Below are 26,236 nucleotides of genomic sequence, written 5' to 3'. Positions count from 1 at the left end.
TGTCAGTAGGGATTCCAGCCACCAGCCAATTTGGTCCAATTCTCCATACGCTAACCGCATATGTCAAAATGGACCAAAAATGTACTGGTAACTCGAATCCCTGTTTTATCCACTACTACATTTTCACTATAAGTTTGAATCATATGTAAACAAATAAGTGAAATTGATCCTATAATTATAAAAATAACTTTAACAAACCTAAAAAATTCCTCTTAACTCCTATGTTTTAAACTTCTATATTAAATTTTTCGACCTATTCCTCGAATCTATCTTTGGTATGTTTATATCTATATCTATGCAGATAAATACATAATCTACACTTAAAATTTTTAAATCTAAATCCGTTAATATGTTGATTTACATTACACATAATACAAGGTATATATAGATTAGGATCATTATAATGTATATTCATATGATTAATTTAATGTCTATTCTTTAAGTATCCTCTACAGATATAACACTCAAATAAACTATCTAAACATTCAAAACACCTTTTCCAAGATTTATCTCTACAACTATCACATTTTACTGATTTAGACATCTTTAATTTGTATATTTTCAAAAATGAATCTTTGTCCTTGAGAAAGATGTTCAAAGTAGAAAGCGTAAACTTTTGTTATATTTGTGATTTGGCGTTTAAAAGAAGGAAACATTTTATCAAACACAATTTAAGTGATGGACAATTAAACAGGGCGAGAAAGGAGTATGAGGATGATGTGGAAGATGAAACCAAGGAAAGGGTGTATGATGTGTAAGGCGATGATTACATCCTCAAACCTAAAGCCATTACTGAAAATAATACTAATGATATTTTTAAAACTAAAATTACAATTAATACTAAAGCAGAAGCTAAAGCTAAAAAGAAAACCGAAGATAGTATCTACATCAGAATTAAATATGATGTAAAGAATGTCATGAAGAATTTAGAAGAAAAATAGCTCTAACTACTCACTCATATAATCATAATTGCAAGTATCTAGAAAACGAAGAATACTTTGATATAAACTCTAGCCAGAAAATGAAAGAATTTTATATTACTGATGAAGCTGCAAATTACATTGAAGATATAGATGAAGCTTTTAATAACTCTTTAGGAGAAATTCAAAACTGTTTTCAATTAAGAAAATTTAAGTTTTAAATATAAAATCAGAGCTGAGTGTGAGTACAAAAAGAGAACCAAAGTAGAAGTTAGAACTACTAAAATATTGTTCAACACTGACTATATTATTAATAAAGCAATATATTAACATGGTGACTTCAAACAATGGTAAGATTTTGAAAAGGAAATAAATGAGGGTTATGGCTATGACTTTGAGATTCTTGGATTAAGAAGTATTCAGATATATATTGAACCGACCAAAGCATCTTTTGGTAGTCATATAAATTTACCCCAATCTCAAAAACTCTAAGTCAATATTCAATATATGTAATTACAAATATAACTGTCTACAACTAACTTTTACTGCTTGGCTACACCCCGCTATTGACCCTGCAACATGTGAGAGTAGATATGTAAATAATCTAATTGAAGCACGACAACCAGAAGAAGATGATTTTGCTTATATAATAAGAATACAGAAATTGTACAATATTAATTTTTGGGTATACACACCTTGTGGTGACGGCTAAGTAGAATTGCTTAACCCGGTTGATGGTTTTGATAAAAAGAGAAAAGATGTCAGAATTTTAGTTTGGGAAAATGCTGGAGTAGAACATTGTGCTCTAATTAAAAACATAGAAACCTTGTTAGATCGACCACATAATTTGTATCAAAAATTCTATTACAATGTTATAGATGAACATATTGGTTTAACTCTCAAATTAAATTCGACAAACACGAATGTAGCCACTCGTTCAAACCAGAGATTGTTTGTCCTAAGAAGAAACAAAATTATCTTTATAAATGAACGTAAACGTCAGAATATAAAAAAATTTTGTAACCGCTGATATCGAATGTTGTGTTGTCGATGTCAAAACTAAGACCCATAAATATTTAATAGCTGAACACATACCAATATGTGTGGTTTACATCTGGCAAAGTAATTTCAAATACTACTTCGGTCTTGTTTGTGTCAAAAGATTTGCTAGCGATCTATTAGAAATAGAAACAAAGAATAATTTAAAGCGTAACAAACAAATGATATTTAATAAATAAGATAAACTATATCATGAAACCAATCACTCTTGCCATATATGTGGTAAAACATGTATCAATAAAGTAAGAGATCACTGTCATGAAACTGGTAAATATGGAAGACCAGCATGTAAAATGTGTAATCTGAGGTACAAACAACAAAATTCATTCCTTTTTGTATTCCACAATGGCTCTGGTTACGATTTCAGTCTACTATATAGTGAACTCTTTAAACAGAATAATGATAGAAGAAAAGTAGATAACAAACCACTAGCTGCTGGTAAGTCTAAGATGTTTATTCTTGGTTGTCTTTAATTCTTAGATAGTTATAACTCCTTAGCTATGCCTCTAGATCAAATGGCAAAGATATATCATTGTAAAACTAAAACATTATATTAATCTGAACACTTTGGTTTAGAAGGTTATCGAGAAGTTATCGGAAATCTAAAAATAGAAGACCTTAAATCCTCACTATCTAACAAATTACCAACACAAGAAGAAGTCGATATCTTCAATAATGAGAACAGTCATAAAACCGGTGAAGAACTAACTATAGGGCATTTACTGCATGAATGAATATATTAAATTAAGTATGAAAGAATTCGATCTCAACCCTCTACACCATGTAAGTCTCCCAGGTTATAGTTTTGATTGTTAATTAATGTCAAGTGGTGTTACATTAGATACATTACAAGATAAACAAATGCTAGACGATTTTGTTGAAGCAAAGAGTTGAGGTATATGTGGCATAATGGGTGATAGATATGATAATCATAGTAATAGGTCAGTCTGGTACTGCTTCGCAGACCAGGGGCCCTGCTTCGCAGACTCTTACACATATCTAGATAATGGGGATACCATGACTCGCCATATATAAAATAATCCAGATGATAGTGATCATGGTTACAATACAGTTTGTGATATTAATTATACTAATAGTTGTATAAATAGAACAGAGCAACTAGCATTATTGCCCAATAAAAGAAAGATAAATGATAATGAATTAGGCTATAGAGAAAGAGAGCAAGGCAGAGCGAGAACAGAGAAATCTTAGATCAAAACAACAAAACAGAATACATGGTTCAAGAAAGGATGCCAAAGTGTTATGCTAAGATGGGTGTAAAAGAAACTCAAATTCATAGAGTAATTAAATTTAAAAAAGATTACATATGTAGAGACTATATTCAAAACAATAATAATAAAAGAGCAACAGCTAAAACTGAAGCGGAAAAAGATGTAAGGAAATTAATGAACAACTCACTATATGGAAGAATGTGCATGAATCCTCTACACCTCCTTCAAAGTAAGTTCTTACACGATGAAAAAAAAAGATACAGAAAAGTTATAGGGATTACAGCCAAACTGAATAAATAAAAAAAATAGAATTTGATTCTCCAGTATATGTAGGTGTTACTATATTAGAATTATGTAACCTACACATGTATGATGTATTCTATAACATTCTTCATCCATCTCTCAAATATTTACAACTCCCTTATATGGAAACCGATAGTTTTGTATTAAGCTTTATCGACGGTAATATCGGCAATGAACACATGGATCTGTCCAATCTAGATCCGCGAAGCGGGTCCACCGTTGCACCAATAAAAAAAAAATAAAGTTCCAGGTAAATTCAAACATGAATTGGGAAGTAGAATAATAGAAAAGTTCATAGCCCTGTCACCAAAGACATATAGCTTTAAAGATAGAAATAGAAGGAAAAAAATAAAGAATTGTAACAATGCTAAACATGAAGAGTATAATAATGCATTAATGACAAACATAGAGAGAACTGTAGATGAATGTAGAATACAAAAAGTTGGTGACAACATGACAACAACAACCAAAACGAGTAAGTTTAGACTAAACACATTTGATGGTAAAAGATTTTATGTAAATAACATTAAAAGCTATCCTCATGATGAGAATCTATATCTATTCAAAAGAGATCTAGTAAATAAAATTAATGCTAGACCATTTGATATAGATAAAGACCAACTAGCTTTTATTATTCTAAAACTAACCATTAATGATGATAGAAAGTTAATTCAAGCTGCTATTAAACTATATAATGATCTGTGAACAAACTCCGCTCATGGTTTAACAAACAGTTTCTGATTTAACCTAACTTTTACCTTAACAGATAAAAAATGGCTAAGCTGGATAAACTTATAGAATTAAACAATCTAGAAAAACAAAACAGAAAGAATAGATTAGAAGATAAATTAAGACAACAAGAATATTATGGTGAAATAGAAAAGTTATTTGATCTTTTAACTGAAATTTATTAATGGCGAAGCATGGCTGGCCCATAATGAAACAATGCAAGTTCCACAAAACAAAACTTTAGCCGCATTAGACAGTAATACTAATGCTTTAAAGAGTCCAGGGCACCAACAACAAAACAGTTTTCTTGATAAACGAGCTGCACTTTTATCTCCCATACCTATTCCAGCTGTAACATTGAAATATGATAGAGGCATAAACATTTGCTGTAGACATTGATACAATTGATATTTTGTTACTAATGGGAAAACAAACAAATAAACAAGTCGAATTGAAATCAGTTGATCCAAATTCAAACAAATTTAAAATAAATGGTTTTGATGTATCTCTAAAACCTGATGGTATAATAAAGAAAGGTAAAGTCTATAATTTTTCTAAGGGCTTCCTTATGTTTATTACTAATAAAGATGTATACGAAAGAGATGTATACGGTGATGAAAACAAAATAAAATAATTTCTAAAGGATACTGGTTATAAACAAAGAGATAATAAAAGTAATAGATCAAAATTTAAGAAGAATGTTGGCTAGTATTGGAGAACCCATTTCTTAGGTTATATCAATGCCAACCTCCAGTGAGGATTAGAAATATCGACGTGATGCTAGTGATTATGAACATGGGACAGTGGAAGAAAATGAAGAAGGAGAGGAAGAAACAGATTACGAGACTGATAGACAAATAGAAGCTAGTGGTCTTAGCAAACTGAAACCAAATAAATTAATAGAAAGATTTGAATTGTTTATACTAGAAACAAAAGCTGGTCATGATGGATTAAAAGATGAAATGTTAAATATATCTAAACAACTAGTATCTATGATTATTTTTAATCAAGAACAACTAGACAATTTTGTTTTTAATTATTGTAAATAAATAATGATGAAAAAAACAACTCCTAGCTAAAGAAGTATTCAATCCTCAAATAACAAAGTGTAGAAGAGAAAGAATAATAGCATTATACAAAGATGAAACATGGTCAGCTGATTTGATGGACAAATCATCTCTAAGTAAATACAATATTAATTTTATTTTTACATTAACTGTTATAGATATATTCACAAAATATGCATGGTCTATTCCATTAAAGAATAAATCTGGTTTACCTAAAACAAATGGTTTTAAAATAGTATTAGATGAACATAGAAAACCAGAAAAGTTATGGGTATATAGAGTTAGTGAGTTTTACAATAAAACATTTAAAAGTTTACTAAAAAAAATATGAAACCCAACTATATTCTACTCATAGTGACTTAAAGGCTGTCTTTTTAAAGAAAATTAATATAACCTTATTAAACATATTTAATAAACAAATGTTCATCAATGGTGATTGTATTCGGGTAGATATTTTAAACGATGCAGTACTAACCTATAACAATAACATTCATTCAACAACTAATATGACACCCGTTGATGCTTCTAATAATCCTGATAAAATCAAATACTCTTTTAATTTTAAGAAAACTAAACCTAAAATGAAAGTTGGTGATTATATCAGTAATGCTGACAAACGTAACATTTCCTCTGAAGGATACACTTCTAACTGGAAAAGAGAATTGTTTAAAGTTAATGAAGTTTTAAAAACACAACCGCCAACATATAAGACAGAAGATATGAATAGAGAGATAATAGAATGTAAATATTAAGAACAGGAAATATTAAAATCCGAGCTTGATTTTCAATCCAAAAACAAAGTTATAGAGTCAATTGGAATCAACATAGTTGCCGCGTAGCAGATAGACCTATGGTCAGCTACGAAGTAGATCAACATAGTTGCTGCGTAGCTGATCAAGGATGCTGCTTCGCAGATCTTTCTCAAAATAAATAACCGCGAGAAATAGATTTAACCAAGCCAAACAACAAACAACAACAACAACAATCAGTTCACCCAACCATCTAACAACTACAAAAGCCCATCAATTATTCTTAGAAGATAACGATAATATTGATATGAGAAAAAATATACAATCGAAAACTTACATCCATCCATTGATAAGAAAGATGCTGTTAATAAAAAATTTTGTGACAATAACTTATTATCATCTAATAATAAGACGGATTTATTCAGTAAAATTATAACTGAACTAAGAGAAGGTGAATTTGAAGAAGGTACAACAGGCCATTTAAATGCAAACATTATTCGTCTACCATCGTCTACAACCGATGGAGGTCTGAACTAGTTTCTCTTAACTCACCTAATATATCCACATTAGCCAATAATTTGACTGAAATTGAAACTAATATTGTTCGATTTGGTAATAAACTTTCCGCTCATACAATATTTAAATATAATGAATTAAAACTAGAGTTTGATAACAATTAGTTTAATCAGACAATTACTAATATTCAATTAGGTGAAGCATATGTTGATAGAGGTAGAAGTTTAGGAGAAAACCACATATTAATGATAAGGATTGTTATAAAATATATAATTGCTATATTTTTTGACACAATAAGTTACATGATAATAAAGAGATGCCACCACCTATGAAAAAGACTAAGCCTAAGCCTAAGACTAAGCTGGAAGCTAGAGGCTTGTCTCTAGAGAATAAAAAGAAATTAGATATTAGTTATGCTAAAAGGTCTATTAAGACTAGTAGGAAATAATTTGACTAAGTTAATGACTATAACATTGACTATAACATTAACTATAACAATAACTACGAGATTTTATCCATCATCTTATTACCATCGCTACTAACACTATTAAGCTTTCTAGTTAATAATAAAGCATGACATATAACATCTGCAACTGCAGCACAAAATTTAAAATTAAGTTGTATTGGTTGTGGACCTATATGATCGTTTTGATATCTAGTATCAAATACATATATTCGTTAAATACTTTTGAATGTTCTATGATTTATATATGGATTAAAATTATGATGTAATCCATTATAATCTTTATTAAAATTAACAATCTCTTCAAAAGCCTCCTTATAATTATTAGTACCTTAATTTTTATTCCTTTTTTCCACGGGATAAAACTCACTACCAATCTTACACTAACATTCGGTAAAATTCATTATATCAAAAGTACTTGCATCATTAGTTTGTTCATTAACATTATTATTTTCAAAACCAATTATTATATATTGTGGTCTTTCCATACCACTTTCCATACCAAGATCAAACAAGAAGTTAGTAGCATTTGGTACATTCTTATAAAATGACTTTCTTTCATAATAACTAAATTATATGATTTTTTTATTTTTTTTTCTGTATAATAATTCTATTATCATTACTGGATCAATGCTAGGCACACCCCATGATATATCTCTAATAACTATATTACCATCATTAGCAACCGCACCAGGATTGGCATTAACTCTAAAAAGAGCTCTATCACTGTTATTTCTTTCAAATAATAGTTCAAATCCTAAACCATATATAAAATTTTCTAAATCATTTACAAACCCAAATAGATCAGTCATCTTAACCATCAAACAGATATGACCTCATTCTGCAACAAAACGATCGCCTTTAAGTTGAATCTTTCTTTTACCTTGATTTCTGACAAAATCACTCCCATATTCATCATCAGTACTGGTAAATAACTTATGCAATAATAGATTAGGATGACAACGATCTATATATTCAATAGCCCTACCACCACTAGTTTCAAGCTTAACTGAACTAAATATTGCCAACATACCATAATTGACTAATCTGATATTGGAATGGTTAGCAAATACACCACCAGCTTTATCCGATACAACAAACTCTATCTCTAGATATGAATCACGCAAATTTAAATGATTCTCTTTTCTATTGTGAATGATATTAATAATAGTATTAACCGTATCATAGTTGCTAGATTGTTAGGTTTGTATTTCATTACTGTAACCATAAGTTGTGTCCAACTTATGTTCCATTTTGTAGTCAAAATATCTATATATAAATATATATATATATATATATATATATATATATATACATATATATATATATATATTTATATATATATATATATATATATATATATATATTTCAGGGAACCAACTTATTTTGTAGTCAAAATATCTATATATAATATATATATATATATATATATATATATATATATATATATATACATATATATATATATTTATATATATATATATATATATATATATATATTTCAGGGAACCTGCTTCGCAGATCTAGATATTTATCTTAATAAAATGACTAACAACAACCTCATCTTATGGGAACTAAAAAAGATAATTAAACAGTTAACAAAAACTAAAGATGAACATACTCTCAACTTCAGAATGAAGAGACCAACAGAAAGTTTTTATTTCAATGAACCTATACTTAATACAACGAAGTTGGCTTTAATTAGATTATCTGTTTAAAATTCTGTTTTTAATATAACTGAAAGAAATAAAGTTTTATATATGCTAGTGAGATTAATACTATACAACTTGGTGCATATGGGTTAGTTGATATAGCAGATATAAAAAAAACAAGGAACAAATAATAATGTTTTAATACAGGCAGATAAAAATACAATGAAATGTAAAATAGAAGTGTTACAAGATGTAATTAGCTTTGATGTAGATAACTCAGTAGTTTTATTACTAGCATTTGATAGACGAATATATTCAACAGGTATGCATTAAGCAACTAAGATTGTTGATATTATGGGTTTTAATACTGTTAACGTTCACTGCAATATTATATCTGGTGTTAAAGATAATGGTAATGACACAGACTTACTATATACGTTTAATCTAATACAACCACCAGGTTACATGATAAACATTATACCAAAAAATGTACTTTATCAAATTGTAACAAAGGATAGAATAGAATAAATTGAATTTCATTTTGAAAATGAGTATGGAAGTTCAAGTGATTTTAATGGTGATGTTTTGAGTTTTACTTTACATCTGACGTAGTCGGCAGACCGAAGGTCCAATTGATTTAATCATATACTTGCTGCTAATAGACTCATTCATAAATATAATCAAACTATAAAACTCTCCAATCCCAATTAACTCTTAGTTTACCAATAATATATTTTTTAGATATATCAATGACACTGTAATTATAAGGCTCTCTCCATACCTTATTACATATACTAGTTGAATCACTATAGCTAAGTTTGACATTATTAAAGAATTCTTGATATATAGATGTGAGGATTTTGCCTCTTTATTCAAATAAAATAAATAGATTACATTTCTCTCTATTACTTTGTCTTTCTATTGTGAATAGATTTTGGCAAAGATATATCAGATTACAATTATTATTTCTACCTCCACAAAAGTATTCAATAACAACTGGTTCCTTAGCTCTAACATCATCAAATACCTTGAGTTTCTTTATATCGTTTGGTAGTTGATCAGGTGGGACTTAATTTTTTATATCTTTAGTAAACTCAATATTTCCAAGCTTCATACCATCATATTGATCAACAGTAGGACCTGATATATAACTTGTCGAAACTTATACTAGTCATAACTAGATTCTCTAATATGATTGTCTTTCCACATTCACTAGGACCAGATATTATACATCTGAAGTTTTCTGGAATATAGCTTTGACAATTATATTATCGTTATCTAGCCATGATTGTAAACTGCCATTAGCATTAATAAAAATATTGTTAGTATAACTACTTTGGGTTATAGGTTTAGTCCTTAGATGTTTTTCACCAAATAGATAAATGATATATATTTATCATTATCGCTGTCAATGTTACTGTTATTGTCATTGTTATTGTCATTATCAATGTTATTGCCATTGTCATTGACATTATCATTATCATTGACAATATCATTGACATTGTCATTATCATTTTCAATAATATTGTCATTGGCTTCATCTTTTATATCTGCGAAGCAGGCTCCCTGATCGATATTGTCTTTATCATTAACACTAACATCGGCATTATCAATGAAATTAACTTCATCACCAAATTTACCTTTACAACCCCAAACACAAACACTCATCATACATTCCTGGATATTGACATTGATATTAACGAGAATATTCAAAGCACTATATATTCTAAATCCTCTATCAGTAAGCTAGATCATTTATAAACAATAGGCCCCACAATAAGATTCATCATTTAGTTGTATTCTCCCATTAGAGCCTGTATCAACACACTCTTCCAGGAATAATGGAGGAGTTTCAACACCAAAACTATCAAAGTAATATGTTGGATCATCTTCTGTTTTTCTACCGAAACCCAATGTTTACCATCAGTTAGATGAAGATTTATAATAATATTGAAGTCGGGTTCATCGATCATTTCTGGTTTCTCATCTCTCATTATTATTTCTATTGGTGTTAGACTTATATATTTACCTATATCTTCTATTTTGATATTACTCATAGCTTTATTATCAATATCAAATATATTTTTGAATTCCTCAAAAGTTAGGATAAGCATTTTTATATGATAAAAAATGGGTTGTGCAGTTTTTATTTTTATTTTCGTAATTATGCTATTTTATATGATATATGATTCGATACCGAGTAAATACGCAAAACTAGAAGAAAACTTTGGTGGATTTATGAATAGAAGTCTAATTAGATTTGAATATGAAAAGTCAATATTACAAACTATATTTTATGGTGGAACTGGTCCAGGTAAAACATATTTTGTTAGACAATACTTGAAGTTGTATCAGGCAGAAGACCAAGAATAAGATCAAAGGTGCATAATCGTAGTATGTAAAGATGAAAGAAATTGGAAAAAATCCAGAAACTGGCAAGCCCTACACTGAATTTAATATGAGTGATATAAGTATGATCACATAAAAAATATGCCTAAATTCAAAGATAGTGTAATTGTTCTTGGTCATATGAGTGATAAGTTAAATAAGGATATAGCTTATTATTTTACAGTGAGAACAAATCATAATAATCAAATTATTGTAATGTGTCATAAACCAGCCCAGATATTTTATACAGCTAGAATGAGTTGTAATACTATTTTTATGAGAACTGATAATGGGGCAGATCTATTTAAAAATTTTAAAGAAATTTATAATTGTGAACATAAGTTCTATGAAATAATTAATGACTTATAGCAACTATTACAGTTGTACTGATGGAATGTCTGATGAACTTCGTTATGGTATGATTAGGTATAATAAGAAAGAGAAAACTTTTATTATTATTGATAGAAATAAAACTATGATATATGACCCAAGAGTTAGTTTCTCAGACGTAAAAGCTCTTAGCTTAAGAGATAAATTAGAAATTGATGAGATAAATAAACTTATAACATATATGAAACCGCTAATGATTAAAGCCACAGATAGAAATAGTATTAATACAGATAATTTTCAGTTCTACTTTAATAAACTTCTTACATCAAAAGGTATCGAAATTCAGAATGATGTTTTAACAAAAGAAAAAGTTAAAGCTGATGGTTTAAAGTTATTATCAGCTGTGTGTGAGATTTTAGGTAAATGTTTTATGATATACACTTATATGAGTCCTGATACAACAGAAAAGCTGCTGCACTTGTAGCAGCTGGTACTAGTAACATATTAAATAAAACAAATACATTATTAAGCCATGGTTATGGTGAGGAAGATAAGGAAGATCAGTATAACTGCTTGGGTAACCACGAGCAAATTTTGTTCCCAGATCAACAGAGTTGCCACTACGTGGATCAATCTAACCGCTTGAGAAAATATGGGCCTTGATACACTAGCCAAGGGTGGACCGCATTGAGAGGTGAATATATGAAGAAAAAGACTGGTACTTTAAATAAAAAGTGTAGAGATGATTTAAATGATCTATTTAAAAATAATCAAAAATTTAGAGATGAATTTATAAATTTCGTTGGAGATAAAGCCGGATTGAGTAATGATCAGATTACAGATAAAAGATTTAAATATAATACTCTTAATAAGTTAGGTGTGGAGAATTTAAATAAGTTTGTCCAGCCTGCAAATAAAGTTAGAATTTTAATTGAAATTTGGGCCCATCGTAAACAAGGGTTATAGAATGTTTGGAGTGTAATTAAAAAAACGGAACTCCTTTAACTCCAGCTTTTCATTATAAAATAGAAAATTAGGATAAAATTAGTGAGTGTTCGTCTGGAGATGAATCATTAAGTAGAATTTGCATGAGCGGAGCTTCTTCACAGATTAGTGGAACTACTCCAGAATGTTCTGGTTTTGGGTTTGAGTCTAGTTCCAATTCCAATTCTATTTCTAATTGTAGTTCGATCTCCAATTCTGGTTCTATTTCAAATTCTAGTTCTAATTCCAGTTTTAATTCTAATTCTATTTCTAATTCTAATTCTAATTCTAATTGTAATTCCAATTCCATTTCTATTTCTAGTTCTAGCTCTAATTCTAATTCTTTTTCTAGTTCTACTTCTCGTTCTAACCCCACATATTGTTTACTATACCCAAAAGGAACTTTGATATAACAAAAAAAATTTGTAATAAATGTAGGGTTATAAAACAAATAACATCTTTTGATAAAAAGAAATCAATATGTAAAGAATTTAATTCAAGTAAGGTTAGGTGTGAATATTGTTCATCTATTATTAGCTTTAGTGGGTTAAAGGGTCATATGAAAAGATTTCTTGCAGAAATAGTTTTACCTAGAGGTACTTATTCTGTTAATGAAACATAACCTTTTAGTGAAATTATTAAGTCTAACTTCTCAGAAAATGAATCTAATTCTACTTTGAATCTAATTCTGCATTAGCTTCAATAGATAGGTGTAACTTCTTCGAAGATAAATCTAATTCAATAGATAAGTAGATAAGTCTACCTTCTCAGAAGATCAGGGAACCTGCTTCGCAGATAACCCCGATGAACCGAAGTATTATAAATATTATCCTATAGTTTCCAAATTAATAGCCAAATGTATAGATATAGATAAATTATCAGAAGAATAGATAAGTAAGGCTATTAGCTAAAATATTAGCAAAATTTTTTTCCATATTATTAATCAGAGGTGTAGGCCAAATTTATTTCCATATTATTAGCCAAAGGTATTCGCCGAATTTAGTTCCAAATTATTGGCCAAAGGTATTAGCCAAATTTATTTCCATATTATTGGCCAAAAGGCATTAGCCAAATTTTTAGCCAAAAGTATAGATATAAAGTTCGATAATGGAGTTTTGAGTTACTAATAAAGTTCGAGCACAAAAGTTTTATTCAGTAGAGGGATATAAATGCAAGGGGATATCAATAATAATTTGTCAGTAGTAAGGATATCAATATTAATTTATTAGTAGTAAGGATATCAATATTAATATTAAAAATGTTTCTCAATAACCAATCATTTGTTTATCCTTCATGAAATTGTAGTTCTGTCATGCACCTAGATTTTAGCTGACTAACCTTCTGAACCTCTGCTTAGAACATTGTTAGAAATATTGTTGCTAACTAGAAGAGTTCCGCTTTTGTTTGTTTGTTTGTTTTGTCAGGTATACATTTGTTCATCAAATGATGAGAACTGTTTAAAATCTTTGCTTGTTTTTTTAGTGAAGTTAAAGTCATGATGAATACCCAAAAATTGCTGTGCAGAAAAAAGATCCAATCATGGAGAATTATTCTAGAACATTCCCTCTTCTAGACATGTTTGATAACTTACAACTAGTTATCCTTTCCCAACCAATTACCTGTTTTAAAGTAAAATAATAAATAAATCCTTCTAATAAATTAAAAACTCTGTATATCGTGTTTTAAATTAAATAAAAATTTTAATAAATACTTAACTTACAGCTAATATATAAAGATGTCTCATCGAAAATTCCACTCGTTTGATATCATTCTACTAATGATGATGGTCATTTCTGTTAATGATGGCGGCTGATTTAGCATAATATGCACTTTTCTTATTCACCATTTAACGAACTGTTTATAGACTGTGCAAAGTGTGCACGTGTTATGCTCGTAGTGGCGGCTATCTTTGTTAAAGATTTTTATTAGTGGTTCAGTCAGCTTAATAGTTAAAATTTAAAAAAAAATGTTCAAGCATTCTGTAGTTGCACCATCCACCACAGTTAGCCATTAAGGTCGGTCAAGCAATACTGCCGTAGCGTGGTAAAGGCGAGTCAACCTTTTGAACAAGACCTCTCAAGACTTGGCTCAAAAAAATACCCAGGTACATAGAATCACTCAGTCAAACATCATAGATCAATCGTCTCCATGTGTTTTAAATAAATTCAGATGCTATTATTCACAGTTGTTGTTTACAAAGAAGTTAACATAATTCAGCAGGTTCTATTGTTGATGCGTTACAGTTGGTAATTACATAGAAGTTAAATTAATTTAGCGGGTATCATTGAAGCTTGACAAATAATTACACATGTAGCTAAGACACAACAATTATTCTTTACACAACAATTAGGCTTTTAACTAAAAAATTCAGATGGAGGTACTTACAAATGCTAACTTTAAATTGCAAAAGTAGCTTAATGGAAACAGCATCAGAGATTGAATAAAAAATTTAAATAATTTTTAGTTTGCTCAGGAGTTTCTTGTCAAGATCCGTTTAAAACACTCGCAGTAGTTTGTAGAGTTTCGACTCTCATGTGAACAAATATCTCACGCCAGTTCGTCAATTGTACTATATTTCTTGCTGCAGTTAATTTGTCGCATTCAAAAACTAATTGTTCAGATGTTTCCAATTTGTTTTCACCAAAGCTGCAAATGAGCTAATCACAGAAATATGTGAACGCTAGTCGATACAACAAATTTTGCTGTTGAGGTAAGAGTTTGTTTATTTTCCAAATATCTCTCTAAAAGCGGGTTAATTCTTCTGTTGAACATTTGTATTTAATGGCAGCTTTGCGTAAGTGATTTCCAAAAATACTAGAGGGGAAAATTTAAGTGATTATGTACCAGTTGATTTCTCTGGTTTTTATGTAATTATGTAACCTGAGTGAGGATTCTCTGTTTTTTTTTTGAATAAAAGTAGTACATTCTCGTTCTGGACAACTTTAAGCTTTAAATTAATTAATATGGATAGCTCTTTAGAAAAGGTGATCGGGTTCTCGTCAGATGAATTAATTTCGTCAAAAAGTTTCGCAGAAACAATTTTTGAACTAATGTGTGGAAGGGAGATACCGCCTCTAGCTGATGACTGATATAGGATTTCGCTTCGAATTTTCATTTTTGACCAGCTTTCAAAAAGCTGTTAATGAGGTTCTGCATAATTCCTAAGCCTTTCAAGGTCGAGTCTGTGTGTCGTGCATAGTAAAGGAGTTTTGGAAGAATGAATGTTTCGATAATATTTTTCTTGGCTTTCAATGTTTTTGCTAGAGAAATAAAACGACTGTAGATGGCTATTTGTGTTTTCAAGAGACCAAAAATATTTGGCTGAGATTTATCAGCGTGGTATACTATATCAAGAATTTTTGCTGATCGCACTGTTTTATAAAAGGGAATTTTGTTAGTAGATAGGATTTCGCTCTTTTTTACATTAATTTCTAGCTGGGTTCGATCACAAAAATCTTTCACAGCATCAAAGAGCACTTCAATTGATGATTTATGAACCAGATATGTAGTTTCATCAGCATAAGCAACAGTTTTGGCATGTACGAAACCTCTGATGTGAGCTGAGTTTTCAACAGACCAAAGTAGCGGCTCAATAGCAAGAATAAAAAGCAAAGCTGATAGAGGACACCCTTGTCTTACTCCACGTTCGAGAACAATTGTCGGGGAGAGGTAGCCGTTGATTTCAATAATTGCTTTGGTTTGCTTATATATTATTATGATTGTAGACTCTGTAAAATTATCTACACCTAATCTATCGAGAAGAGCGAATATATAATCCCTATCTATTTTGTCGAAAGCCTTCGCGAAGTCTAGATTTACGATGCATTTACTGTTATTCACTTGTTTGTGGGCTTTGCGTACCTTCATCATTGATGTATTAATTTGTCGTTTGTTTATGTACACGTGTTGATGTTGACCAATTACTTCTTCGAGGTTTTTGATTAGCTTGTTAGCCAAAACATGCAACAGAATTCACAAGTCAGTGTTGCGCAGGCTTATGGGTCTGAACTCAACTACTGTTCTTGGAGTTTGGGATTTTGGAAGGAGTTTCAATATTGCGGTTTGTTAGTTGTCTGGCAGTCTATTGGTGTTCACTACATTGTTGAAAACTGTTTTCAATGTTGGGGTCATTTCTCGTTTAAATAATTTATAAAAGTTAGAAGTAATACCATCTGATCCTGGTGAACTACCGGCGTTTAATTTATCGATAGCTTTTTCCACTTCGTTTAAGGTTATTTCGTTTTTTGTTGTCATTTCAGTTTCTTGCGCCTGCAGTTGATCAAGCAAGCTTTCAAAAGACGATTTCGTTTTTCTTTTAAACATTTTTGAGAAATTATTTTCATATATATTAATCACTTGATATATTTCCTTGATTACTTGTTACACTGTCAACAACTTTCAATGATGTGAAACTATTCGTGCGGTTTTTAGAGTTCGATCATGTTTTTAAATCTCTGGCAGTACAAAGTTCACAGGAGTGCATCAATTTTTAAAGTGTTTGAAGCTCATTAGTTGTTTGTTATTCTCGTACTCGTTGATTTGGGATACTGTTGCATTGTATTGGTTTAAAAAGATTTGATCTGATTTACCTTGCTGGATGTTTTCTCTTAGTTCCTTTTCTTCACGTAAGCTGCCTTTTATCTTTGAAATTATCACTCGGGATTTGTCTTGGCATACATCTCGTATATGAAACAGCAGCTCTTCATATCTGTCTTCAACCGGACAAAGATTACCAAATTGTTTCAGTTCTTCTCTGATATAATTTTTCTTTCTACTAATATAGTGTCATTCAATTTCCTAAACCGCTGGCCACGTTCATTTTCTTCAATGGGTAAAGTCTCCACGGGTATAATTAAAAATTTTTAATGAAACTTGTTTCTTATCCATTTCTAAGCAATCTTGAGTAATTTTCAGTTCATCCGTTTCTATTGGAAAAAACTTTGCAGGACGGTTAGCCTGATTTGTTTCAGTATAGTTTGGTATATTAGATATGAAATTAGGCTTTAAATTAATTTTGAAAACTTTTGGATATTTGCGTATGAAATTCAAAAATTATACTGGCTTTATGCTTTTTTTGTACACAAAATTGTGCGCGTATTGTGTATATATAGTGGCGGATAGAGTAGTGGATAAAACAGGGATTCCAGTAACCAGCACAATTTGGTCCATTTCGACATATGTGGTTAGCGTGTAGAGAAATGGACCAACTTGGCTGGTAGCTGGAATCCCTGTTTTATCCACTACTTTTGTTTGCCTTGTGAAGTAGAGAACTGAACTTTCTAAAAGCCGAAATGATTGCGGATTTGATTGATTTATCGGTCGTTTGTTGCTTTCTTCGACTGTTCTTTTCTATGATTCATTTTAAATTGAGTCATTTGTCTTATTGAACAAGATATAATGCGCAGTGCTGATACCGTTTTTGAGGATATTAAGCCCATTTTAAATCAAAAACAAGCAATCACTTATTCACACTTGCTGATGCAAAACGAATTTTGTTCAGTGAAGTTGAAGAATGTTTGCGAAAATCAATGCTATGCCTTATATTAAGGTCTCCTGGTTCAATATGAGAACTCTTGTCAAAAACGTTTGTGCAAGATTGTGCCCCACAAAAAATTTTCACAATTGTTTATGAAAAACAAATAATCATTTTTTTCTTTTTATCTCTTATTCGGAGAGAATTTGCCCACTTCCAGATTAAACACTTAATTTAGAATAGGCTATTTAGAATGAAATTTTAAATTATGTTACAACTCTTCCCGTAAGGATTGGCTTCAGCTTTTACCGAATTTTTGCTAAAAAAAATATCCATTGAGAATGGTCAGCAAAAGTCTGGTGACAGCCGGAGAAGAGACTAATTTTACTTATCCCTCATTTCCCGGATCCCCCGTTAAGACAGATTATTATGATTATTATAATTTTTAGGAAATAATTTTGCAAAAATTTTTACCGATAGCTGATAAAGAGGAAGACATAGACGTTGCGGTTTGAAAATGCTCTTTATAGGGATACATGGATTCGTGTTTTAAGCAAGGGTACATGACTCGGCAGAAATCACTCCGAAATTCTGGCTTAGCATCTCGAAACGTTATGTAGATCTCGATAAACGCCAGAAGCTTTCGGTGACTTCAAGTAGAGTCAATAATCTATACTTAAATCTCCTTTATTCTGATTGGCCAGCTATATAGCTTCCGCAGTATTGTACTATGTCTATCATTTCCCTTAACGCTCTCAATATATAATGGGAAACAAACTCCCTTTTTGAAATTACCCTGTGCGGTTTAACTGCTGCCACTCAATGAACCCAGGGTCTGGCACTTTAAGTGAGGGATTTCCCGGAGCAGAAACGAGCACTATTGCTTCCCCAGGTCCGCTCTCATAGTAAAATGCAGCAAGATCAACAGCGTATCCAAATTGTGGGACCTGTGTCAAGGAAGTGTACCACGAATTGTCCATTGTCAAAGCTGCACCGAAAAAAAACACGAACTATAAATAAGTCAAACTATTAATCAAAAAAGTAAAACATGGTGTTTTGGACAAACGGGTTTGAACTTCATGATGAAATTTATACTTCTGCTTGAGATGACAAAACGACAATTTTACGTTTTTAGAGCTCCCCGGCCGGACTGAGCATCAAGCCTTAATCAGTACTGATTCAATGAAATTGCGAGTCTTGGATTAGTACTGTATTAGAGCTGTGATCATGTCACTTTTTAGACTTGGCACACCTCAAATCTAGTCTTAAGTCTTGGATCAAGTATTGAGCACAGTTTTTATTGTTGGCTTGCTTTCGTTTCGTAACGAAGGAAGAAGGCCACCACTTACATTGGCCGGCCTAAATAACTCTCCAAAATGAAGAAAGTAGGGCACGACAACACGAGCACTTACACAAAGTTCACCTGATAGAGAAAGAAAACATTCTGATAATGCCCAAAGATACGAGACATTGGCCACTTTTTTTCTGCCCATTGGTTTCGGGGTGTAAAAATGGTTTTCGGGTGTGTATGGGATATTCAGAATTAGAATGGTCAGATTAGCGAATATCTCGTTAAAACATGTTTACCAATTATTGATAATTTTGAAAACCATTAATTATAAATATTTTTTTCTTAAAACCTTACTTCGCCAAACTGGGCATTAATCAAGACTTGCCAAGTCTTGGATGAGACTTGACGCAAGACACGCCAAGTCGTGAGCATGTCTTGACAAGTCTTAAGACTTGAGATAAGACAAGTTCAGTACTGTTTTATCAATTCAAGACGTGTATTCACTGGAGAAGTACTGATCAAGACTTGAAACTCATTCCAGTACTATTCATTCGCTATACGATCACTGCCAGAAATTGCGCTTGCACTTTTTGATTTTTTTTCAAATCTCAAGTAAAACAAAAAAAAAGCTGCAAACAAAAAATAACTAAGAATAACTGATTTTTACTGTTTTAAAACTCTTAGTTGGTATGCAGACGAACAACAACGATTCCTGATTATGGTCAGCATTAGGGCCAATGATGGGGGAACTATCTAATAGGCCACTTTTTTTTCTTCAGCCAACGTCAAAATTTTTATACTTGTCATTGGCTAAAAACCGATATTCCATTATTAGAGTTTGCTTAATAGTTGAGGGTACATATTCGAAAGAATGAAAAAAAAAGAAAACTGGTCAACTTCTTCACTCCAATAGCACACAAAAATATAACCGTAAAAATTTCAAGCCATCTGATACAAACTTAGATTTAACAAATTGCATCATTTTTTCACTATTTGACAAAGAATTTCCATTAAAACCAATCAATTTTTAATTATGATTTTAATTTAACCACCAGCTAACAAACAATTCCTAAAACTGCTCGAAACAGAAAAATTGCGCAAGCGCTGTCGAATACAATGAGACAAGTCTTGAAAATTTTCAATGAGATCAGAAAAAAACTGCGAACATTGAATAAAGATGGTGTAGGTTCTGAAACTAAAATAATTGGAGACCAATTGGAGATGAATTTTGTATAGAATAAAAAGTAAATGATCGATTTATTTCTGAAAAAGTTGCAGAGAAAGGAATAAAATTAAACATGTTTAGCTTAAGACGAGCTTACTTCACAATAAATCTGCCCACGCAAACAATGTATAAAAAATAGAAATGTTGAATTGTTTTCACTTTACAGAAAGCATTTGAAATTATGAAAAAATTAAATTAAACAAAAATTGACTTCAATGAATTACCTGAAATTGGCATAAGATCAACGGATGAATGAAGCATCAATTTGATGGCTCAAATAACGTATCGATTACGAATTATCCGACAAATTTCCTGATCTGTGCAAAATTCAGCAGAAAATACACTGAAGCTCCAAGGGTTTTTAACAAAACGCCTTCAACATATCACAAGCCAACATATAGTAGAAAAAACTCTAAATTTAACGAAAAGTAAGAAAAACTGTTCCCAGATCTCAAAAACTTTTTTTCAGGAAATGTCCACTAATATCACGCTTGCGAATGGTTTTTTTTACACCGTCGGGAAAAGTGCTTGCAAACTTTGCAGTAATGTCTGGGCTAATTTTTGCTGCTTATGTGAACTCTAGTGAAATTTCATTTTGTATGCCACGCACAGGTGAGCCGCCTCGTTCTGGATAAACCCGCACGGCGGTTAGAAATGACGCAATCTCAGCTGTTATTCTTGCCTAGCTCTCTTGAAACTGACAAAAAAGACCTCACGCTAAATGAACTTGTTTTTGAAGAAAAGCAGCCTCAGAGTGGATTTTCAATTTGGTTTTGCTTAATTTTGAACAAATTTTTCTTCTTATATATATTTCCTACTTTATTAAACTCCGTCATCTTAAGATTCATATACTATCCATGTTTCAGTAAACGTCGGGCACCCAGTGTAACTTAACTAAAAAGATGGATGTTGTATCAGTCAAAAACTTCTCAAGCGCAAAAAAATTACAGGCATTTTTTCGAATTATAGTGATTCTTTTGTGTGTTTACATTATTATGATGTAAAAACCATCTCTGCAAAATTGACTCGATCGTCAATATTTAAAATTTAATTCGAGCAACCTGTTATTTGACATTTTCATAATTTTTTCTTACATTGGATAATTTCTCTATTCAGCCTTAAATTGAATCTGTAATTAAACTTTTAAAAAGAGGAAAATGTCTGATTACAAATTTGTTCTGTGCCAATTTTTTTGCTCATAACAAATCTGACAGTAATTGATTTTTTGATCTCAGTTTTGCTTGCTTTTCATTTTTGGCCATAGTCGAAGCTATCTTTAACTTGTGTGGCTATTTTCTCCGGTCTATATCTGACTGTTTTTCATTAAATGCATTCTTCCAGCAACAAGCCTACAGATAAAGCTTTTAACTAATGATACAAAATTTGATTCTTAATGATCTCCCCCGGGTCGAGGTTGGTCAAAAAATATTGAAAGATTAGCGGTGAATAGCGGTGAAAAAACCTTTTCTCACCTGATTCACCGGATTTTTTACAGAAAAGAAACTGCCGTACACGGGTTCACACCTCTCACCTCCTGCATGTCAACAAAGTCTTATTCCACTGCGCCATCTCTCACTTACTTCCTGAGATATTCTATAATGATATTTCCTGTGAATTTAAGATAAGCGTTGAAATTAGCGCAGTGAACATTTGTAAAAAAGATTTGCAATTTTAACTTTTGTGAAGATTTGCGATTTTAGCGATGAAATTTTTTTTCACCGCATTCTGCTGGTAGCGGTGAAATTTTTTTCCACCGCATTCTGCTGGTAGCGCTGAAAAATTTTTTTCACCGCGTTCTGATAGTAGCGGTGAAAAATTTTCTTTCACCGCCTAAACGGTGAAAAAAAAGTTTTCACCGCTTAAAAATTTTTTTCCACTGCATTCATCGCATTGAGCGCAAATCTTACACTTTTAATCGAATTCACCGCAAACCTAACATCTTTTTATCGATTTTTAGTGGTGACACCTCGACCCGGGTCAGGAGTTTTTCAAAACGTTTAGAATGAAGCACTGTTTTGTAAAAATGAAGAAAATGCCACGTTTATTTCCGGAACAGCTCTGAAAAAGTCGAAAAAATAACTACCGACACATTGTTTTTTTGTTATCAGATTGCTAATTCGTCCTTCCCATTCAGTAAAAAACCGCCTAAGTGTTTAAAAACATTTATTTCTACAGTTAACTTTGAGATTGATGCATCAAACAAGGCTAAGTCTAGCCGCTCATAGAGTTTTATGAAGTCGTAATAGTTTTAGGGTTTGTCATCTTGTTTTTTTTCAACAGGTTTACTTTTTGCACAACAGTCGAGATAAATTATCCAGTTTTAATTTTGTATAAAATGCTTATCTTTTAAAAGTGAATTCTAACAAAAGTCATCTTTAATTACAAAATTTAGATTATTAAATTTTGTTGTTTTATCAATTTATGGATTGATCCTTTCACCACCTGTAATTAGCTTGACAGATTTTGACGGCCTAAAAAGAATTTTTAGAAAGATTTTTCATAAAATGTTTTCGCTCTGCTTTCTCATGCTTAGTTGCTCAATTCTTACTTATTAAATATATTCTTGTTCATTACCAGTTTGGCTAGAAGATAATTGTCGCATTAAATCTGATAGAATCAGCAGTAAGGCAAGGTAATTATTTTAAAGTTTTTGAACCCTTGTTGTGAAACGAAATAAGGACTGAAAGTTACTATGGTAATATTCCTCACATTTGTGTACTAAAGTGTCCGAAAGTTATTATTCAGGAGGACAAAACTAAGGTAACTAAAAGCAATCAATCCTCAGAACCCAGTAAGCGTTCTTTCTGATTAATTTTTTTAAAAAAATGCGTAACCTTCTCTGTGCTCATAGAAGACATATCACTTTTACGACCATTACACGTAACATAATTTATATAGAAACGTGCTATGCAAGAACACACATCTTTAAAAAAATAAATTTATTAACCCTGTTTGCTTTACAACCCCAAAAACTTACGGGTTTCCTCCCTCTTTCCTCCGTTCAGAACATATGACGTAATAACGGTACCAGGTGTCCGGAATACTTCACTTGCAAGCACACATAACATCCGAAAGTTTATTATAATAAAAACTAAGAACATTGATGTGAATTGGACACCATTCATTGTTAGTTTTGGCCTGATGCTAAGTAGAACGAACAACTTCTGGTATAATTTCTGCCTTTATTAATAACAATTTCTGGATAAGAGTCAAGGCAAAGACTATTATTGTAGTAGATGTTGAATACCAGTGAAACGAAACTTCATACACCTTGACATGTCATGCAAGATCTTGATAACTCTTGCAAAACTTGAAATATCTTGTAAAGATCTTGATAGGAAATTATTTCATGGAACACCTTGACAAGATCTTGGCTAGATCTTATCAAGGCATGTCCAGAAATTTTCTTGGCGTATCTTGAAAAGATCTTGACAATTCTTGAAACATGGAAAATTTTGTTTGTAAGCAAAGTGGGTTGAGGTGGTGGAACCGGGAATCCAGACAAAAGTTGACCACGGCCAGACAATCTAGACGAAAAATTATCTATGACTCGAAATAGTGAAAATTAGCGCAATGCAACGCACTTATCTCACGACTTTGTAACGATATGCAACTATGACTCAACAGTGCAACAATTCACTGTAACGCGAATTCGACTGAAAAGCGCGGTTTTGATCAGACAGAAAAAAAAACATAGTCAGGGGCAAAAAACATAGTCATTTGGAATAGTCCCCAAAAAGTCCAAACATAAACAAGATCTGTCCACTTAAAAATCCTTAACCCTTTTGCGACCGCCAGAAATATGCTATCTGACTCAAAAATGACTAAACCTAAATGCAAAAACTTCTAGTAGGCAGCAAAAAACTGACAGATTTTTTGAGTGATCATCAGACTTTGACCAACAATTCCGCAATCAGTTCTATGTCGAGAATTGTAAATAGAAGCAATCTGAATTACAATTGGCAGAAACATAAACTATAAGCAGAAGAACAAAATACTGAACTCTCAAATGATTGAGTTGAGACATTTTTGAAGCATCAGACGACGTAGCAGAGCAATAGAATTACTTCTGCTTAGCAACACTTTTTCAAAGCAGAAATTTGTTGTGGTAAATTGAATCTTTCAAGCAAACTTTTATTCAGTCTGAGACGTTCAGAAACAATTAGTTTTCACTAGAAGACATTATAAACTGCAACAAGAGTGAAATTTCTGTTCTAGTTGGGTCCAGTTAAAGATTTTTTTCTCTTTTTTTTTCTAAAAAATTCTTTCAAAAGTCTTCAATTCTTTGGGAATCAAAAGATATATTATAATTTCTTTTTGCATTTTTTTATTGTTTCTTTGCATTTCCCTCAGCTATAGCAAGTGTATCAATTGTGATTTTTTAAATAAATTTGGTAGGAGTCGAAGGAAAGGCAAGACGAGTTGTGATTTTTAGAGTAAATCCCTTTTTGAAAAAAAATCAATTTTGTCTTTGGTGTTCTGTTCTTGCTACAAACGCTTATATTTGTTCCTCAAAAAGAGATTCCAAACTTTGTTATAATAGATTTTGACTGTAATGTTATTCTTTAAAACGTTTTTCAGGTTTTTTTGGGACCATAGTGAGGCTCTTTCCGTTGGCGGTGCTGTATAAGGTGTGTACTCTGTAATTATCAAGTTGCACCTACTTAAAAATTCCATAACGGTTGAAAAAAATAGGTTCAATTGTTAGTTATTAAACTAACGGGAGCTCAATTTTCCGACAATTCTTGATAACTCTTGGTATTTTTGCTTAATCATATGAATTTGTGCTAAATCTTGTTTAAAAGTGCTTTTGAATTTTTACAACTTGGTTTATTTTGCTATGTCATGGTTAATGTTTCGGGATTGTCTTGCCAAAATCTTTTTTCTTGACAGCCATACAAAGATCTTGCAAGTCCGTACAAATCTTGATATTTTCATAGTAAGCACCATGTTAAGATGTTGGCAAGATTTAACAAGATTTAGCATGCTTCTTATCAAGGTGCATCAAGTTTCATTTCACTGGGTAATCAAAACAGCCCCACAAATTTGAATAACATCTTTCAATTTGGTATGACAATTTTCGTAACTGTTTGCAAAGTATATGTTCGAAGAAAAAAGAAAAATAACATTATTTATAATAATCAAGGCTATCGATAACAGCGAAATTAATTTCCAGAAGCAATTCTTCTTTTTTTTCACTGTTCGGCGGCCGTGAACAATTAACAATTAAGCTAATTCCAATTTCTGGCAGTATGGCGGTCTGCAGATGGTTATCGTGCTATGGGTAAAAGCAATTATAAGTATTTTTCTGCTGAGTCAAAAGTGTTCCACGTTAGCGACAGGTTTAACTAAATTTAATAGACAAAGTATGTTAAATGTCGACACCACTCAATTTCTCAAACTTATTCATCAACTGCTAAGATATGATAAGTGTGGGCAATATTTTAACAGAAGAAGTGACGGATTTGTAGGTTTATCAGCAGTAGCGTAAACTTTGCAACTAACTGACCTCACGTTTACCAAAGGCACATATTTACATTGATTCAATTTGAACTATAGACGACAGCTATACTGTGATCTCTATAAGCTTAGATTTATGGTCAGAATCTTATGGTATTTTGTAATTTTGTGCATGTGCTGTCTATAACAGGACATAACAAGTTTGAAATACTGTTACCTATGACGGCTAAACTTCAGGAAGTTAAAACAAAGAATTTACCGTTATAACTTATTAGTTTAAACAATATTCATAAAACTTGACTCCTAAGGATGATTCAGATTTGAAACAAACGTTTATTTCACTCAACACTGTTAAATATTGACCATTGTCGGCGGTACCCTCAAATAGTTCCGGT

The 26,236-nt window shown here is 31.4% G+C and overlaps 1 protein-coding gene across 5 annotated transcripts in view; it reads right to left on the bottom strand.

Moving 5' to 3' along the window:
* LOC142344502 (uncharacterized) overlaps positions 1–25,917 on the bottom strand; it is a 90,126-nt gene extending 64,209 nt beyond the window's left edge. For 2 of the 5 annotated variants that reach the window (XM_075396200.1, XM_075396198.1), the window contains exons 1-3: positions 25,402–25,916; positions 23,359–23,602; positions 18,661–18,853 (exon numbers count right to left, since the gene is read on the bottom strand). In XM_075396200.1, the coding sequence (XP_075252315.1) occupies positions 18,661–18,853; positions 23,359–23,506 (341 nt within the window). In that variant the 5' untranslated portion in view covers positions 23,507–23,602; positions 25,402–25,916. Of the gene's footprint in view, positions 1–18,660; positions 18,854–23,358; positions 23,603–25,401 lie in introns of all 5 variants that reach the window. The other 3 variants (XM_075396202.1, XM_075396199.1, XM_075396201.1) reach the window with 3 other exon arrangements.
* Between the last annotated feature and the right edge of the window lie 319 nt (positions 25,918–26,236).

The sequence above is a fragment of the Convolutriloba macropyga genome, chromosome 8, assembly GCF_964194025.1.
Source record: "Convolutriloba macropyga chromosome 8, txConMacr16.3, whole genome shotgun sequence".
NCBI classification, from domain to species: Eukaryota; Metazoa; Xenacoelomorpha; order Acoela; family Convolutidae; genus Convolutriloba; species Convolutriloba macropyga.
Note: the sequence above shows the minus strand (reverse complement) of the source record. Positions and strands in the feature narration are given on the sequence as shown.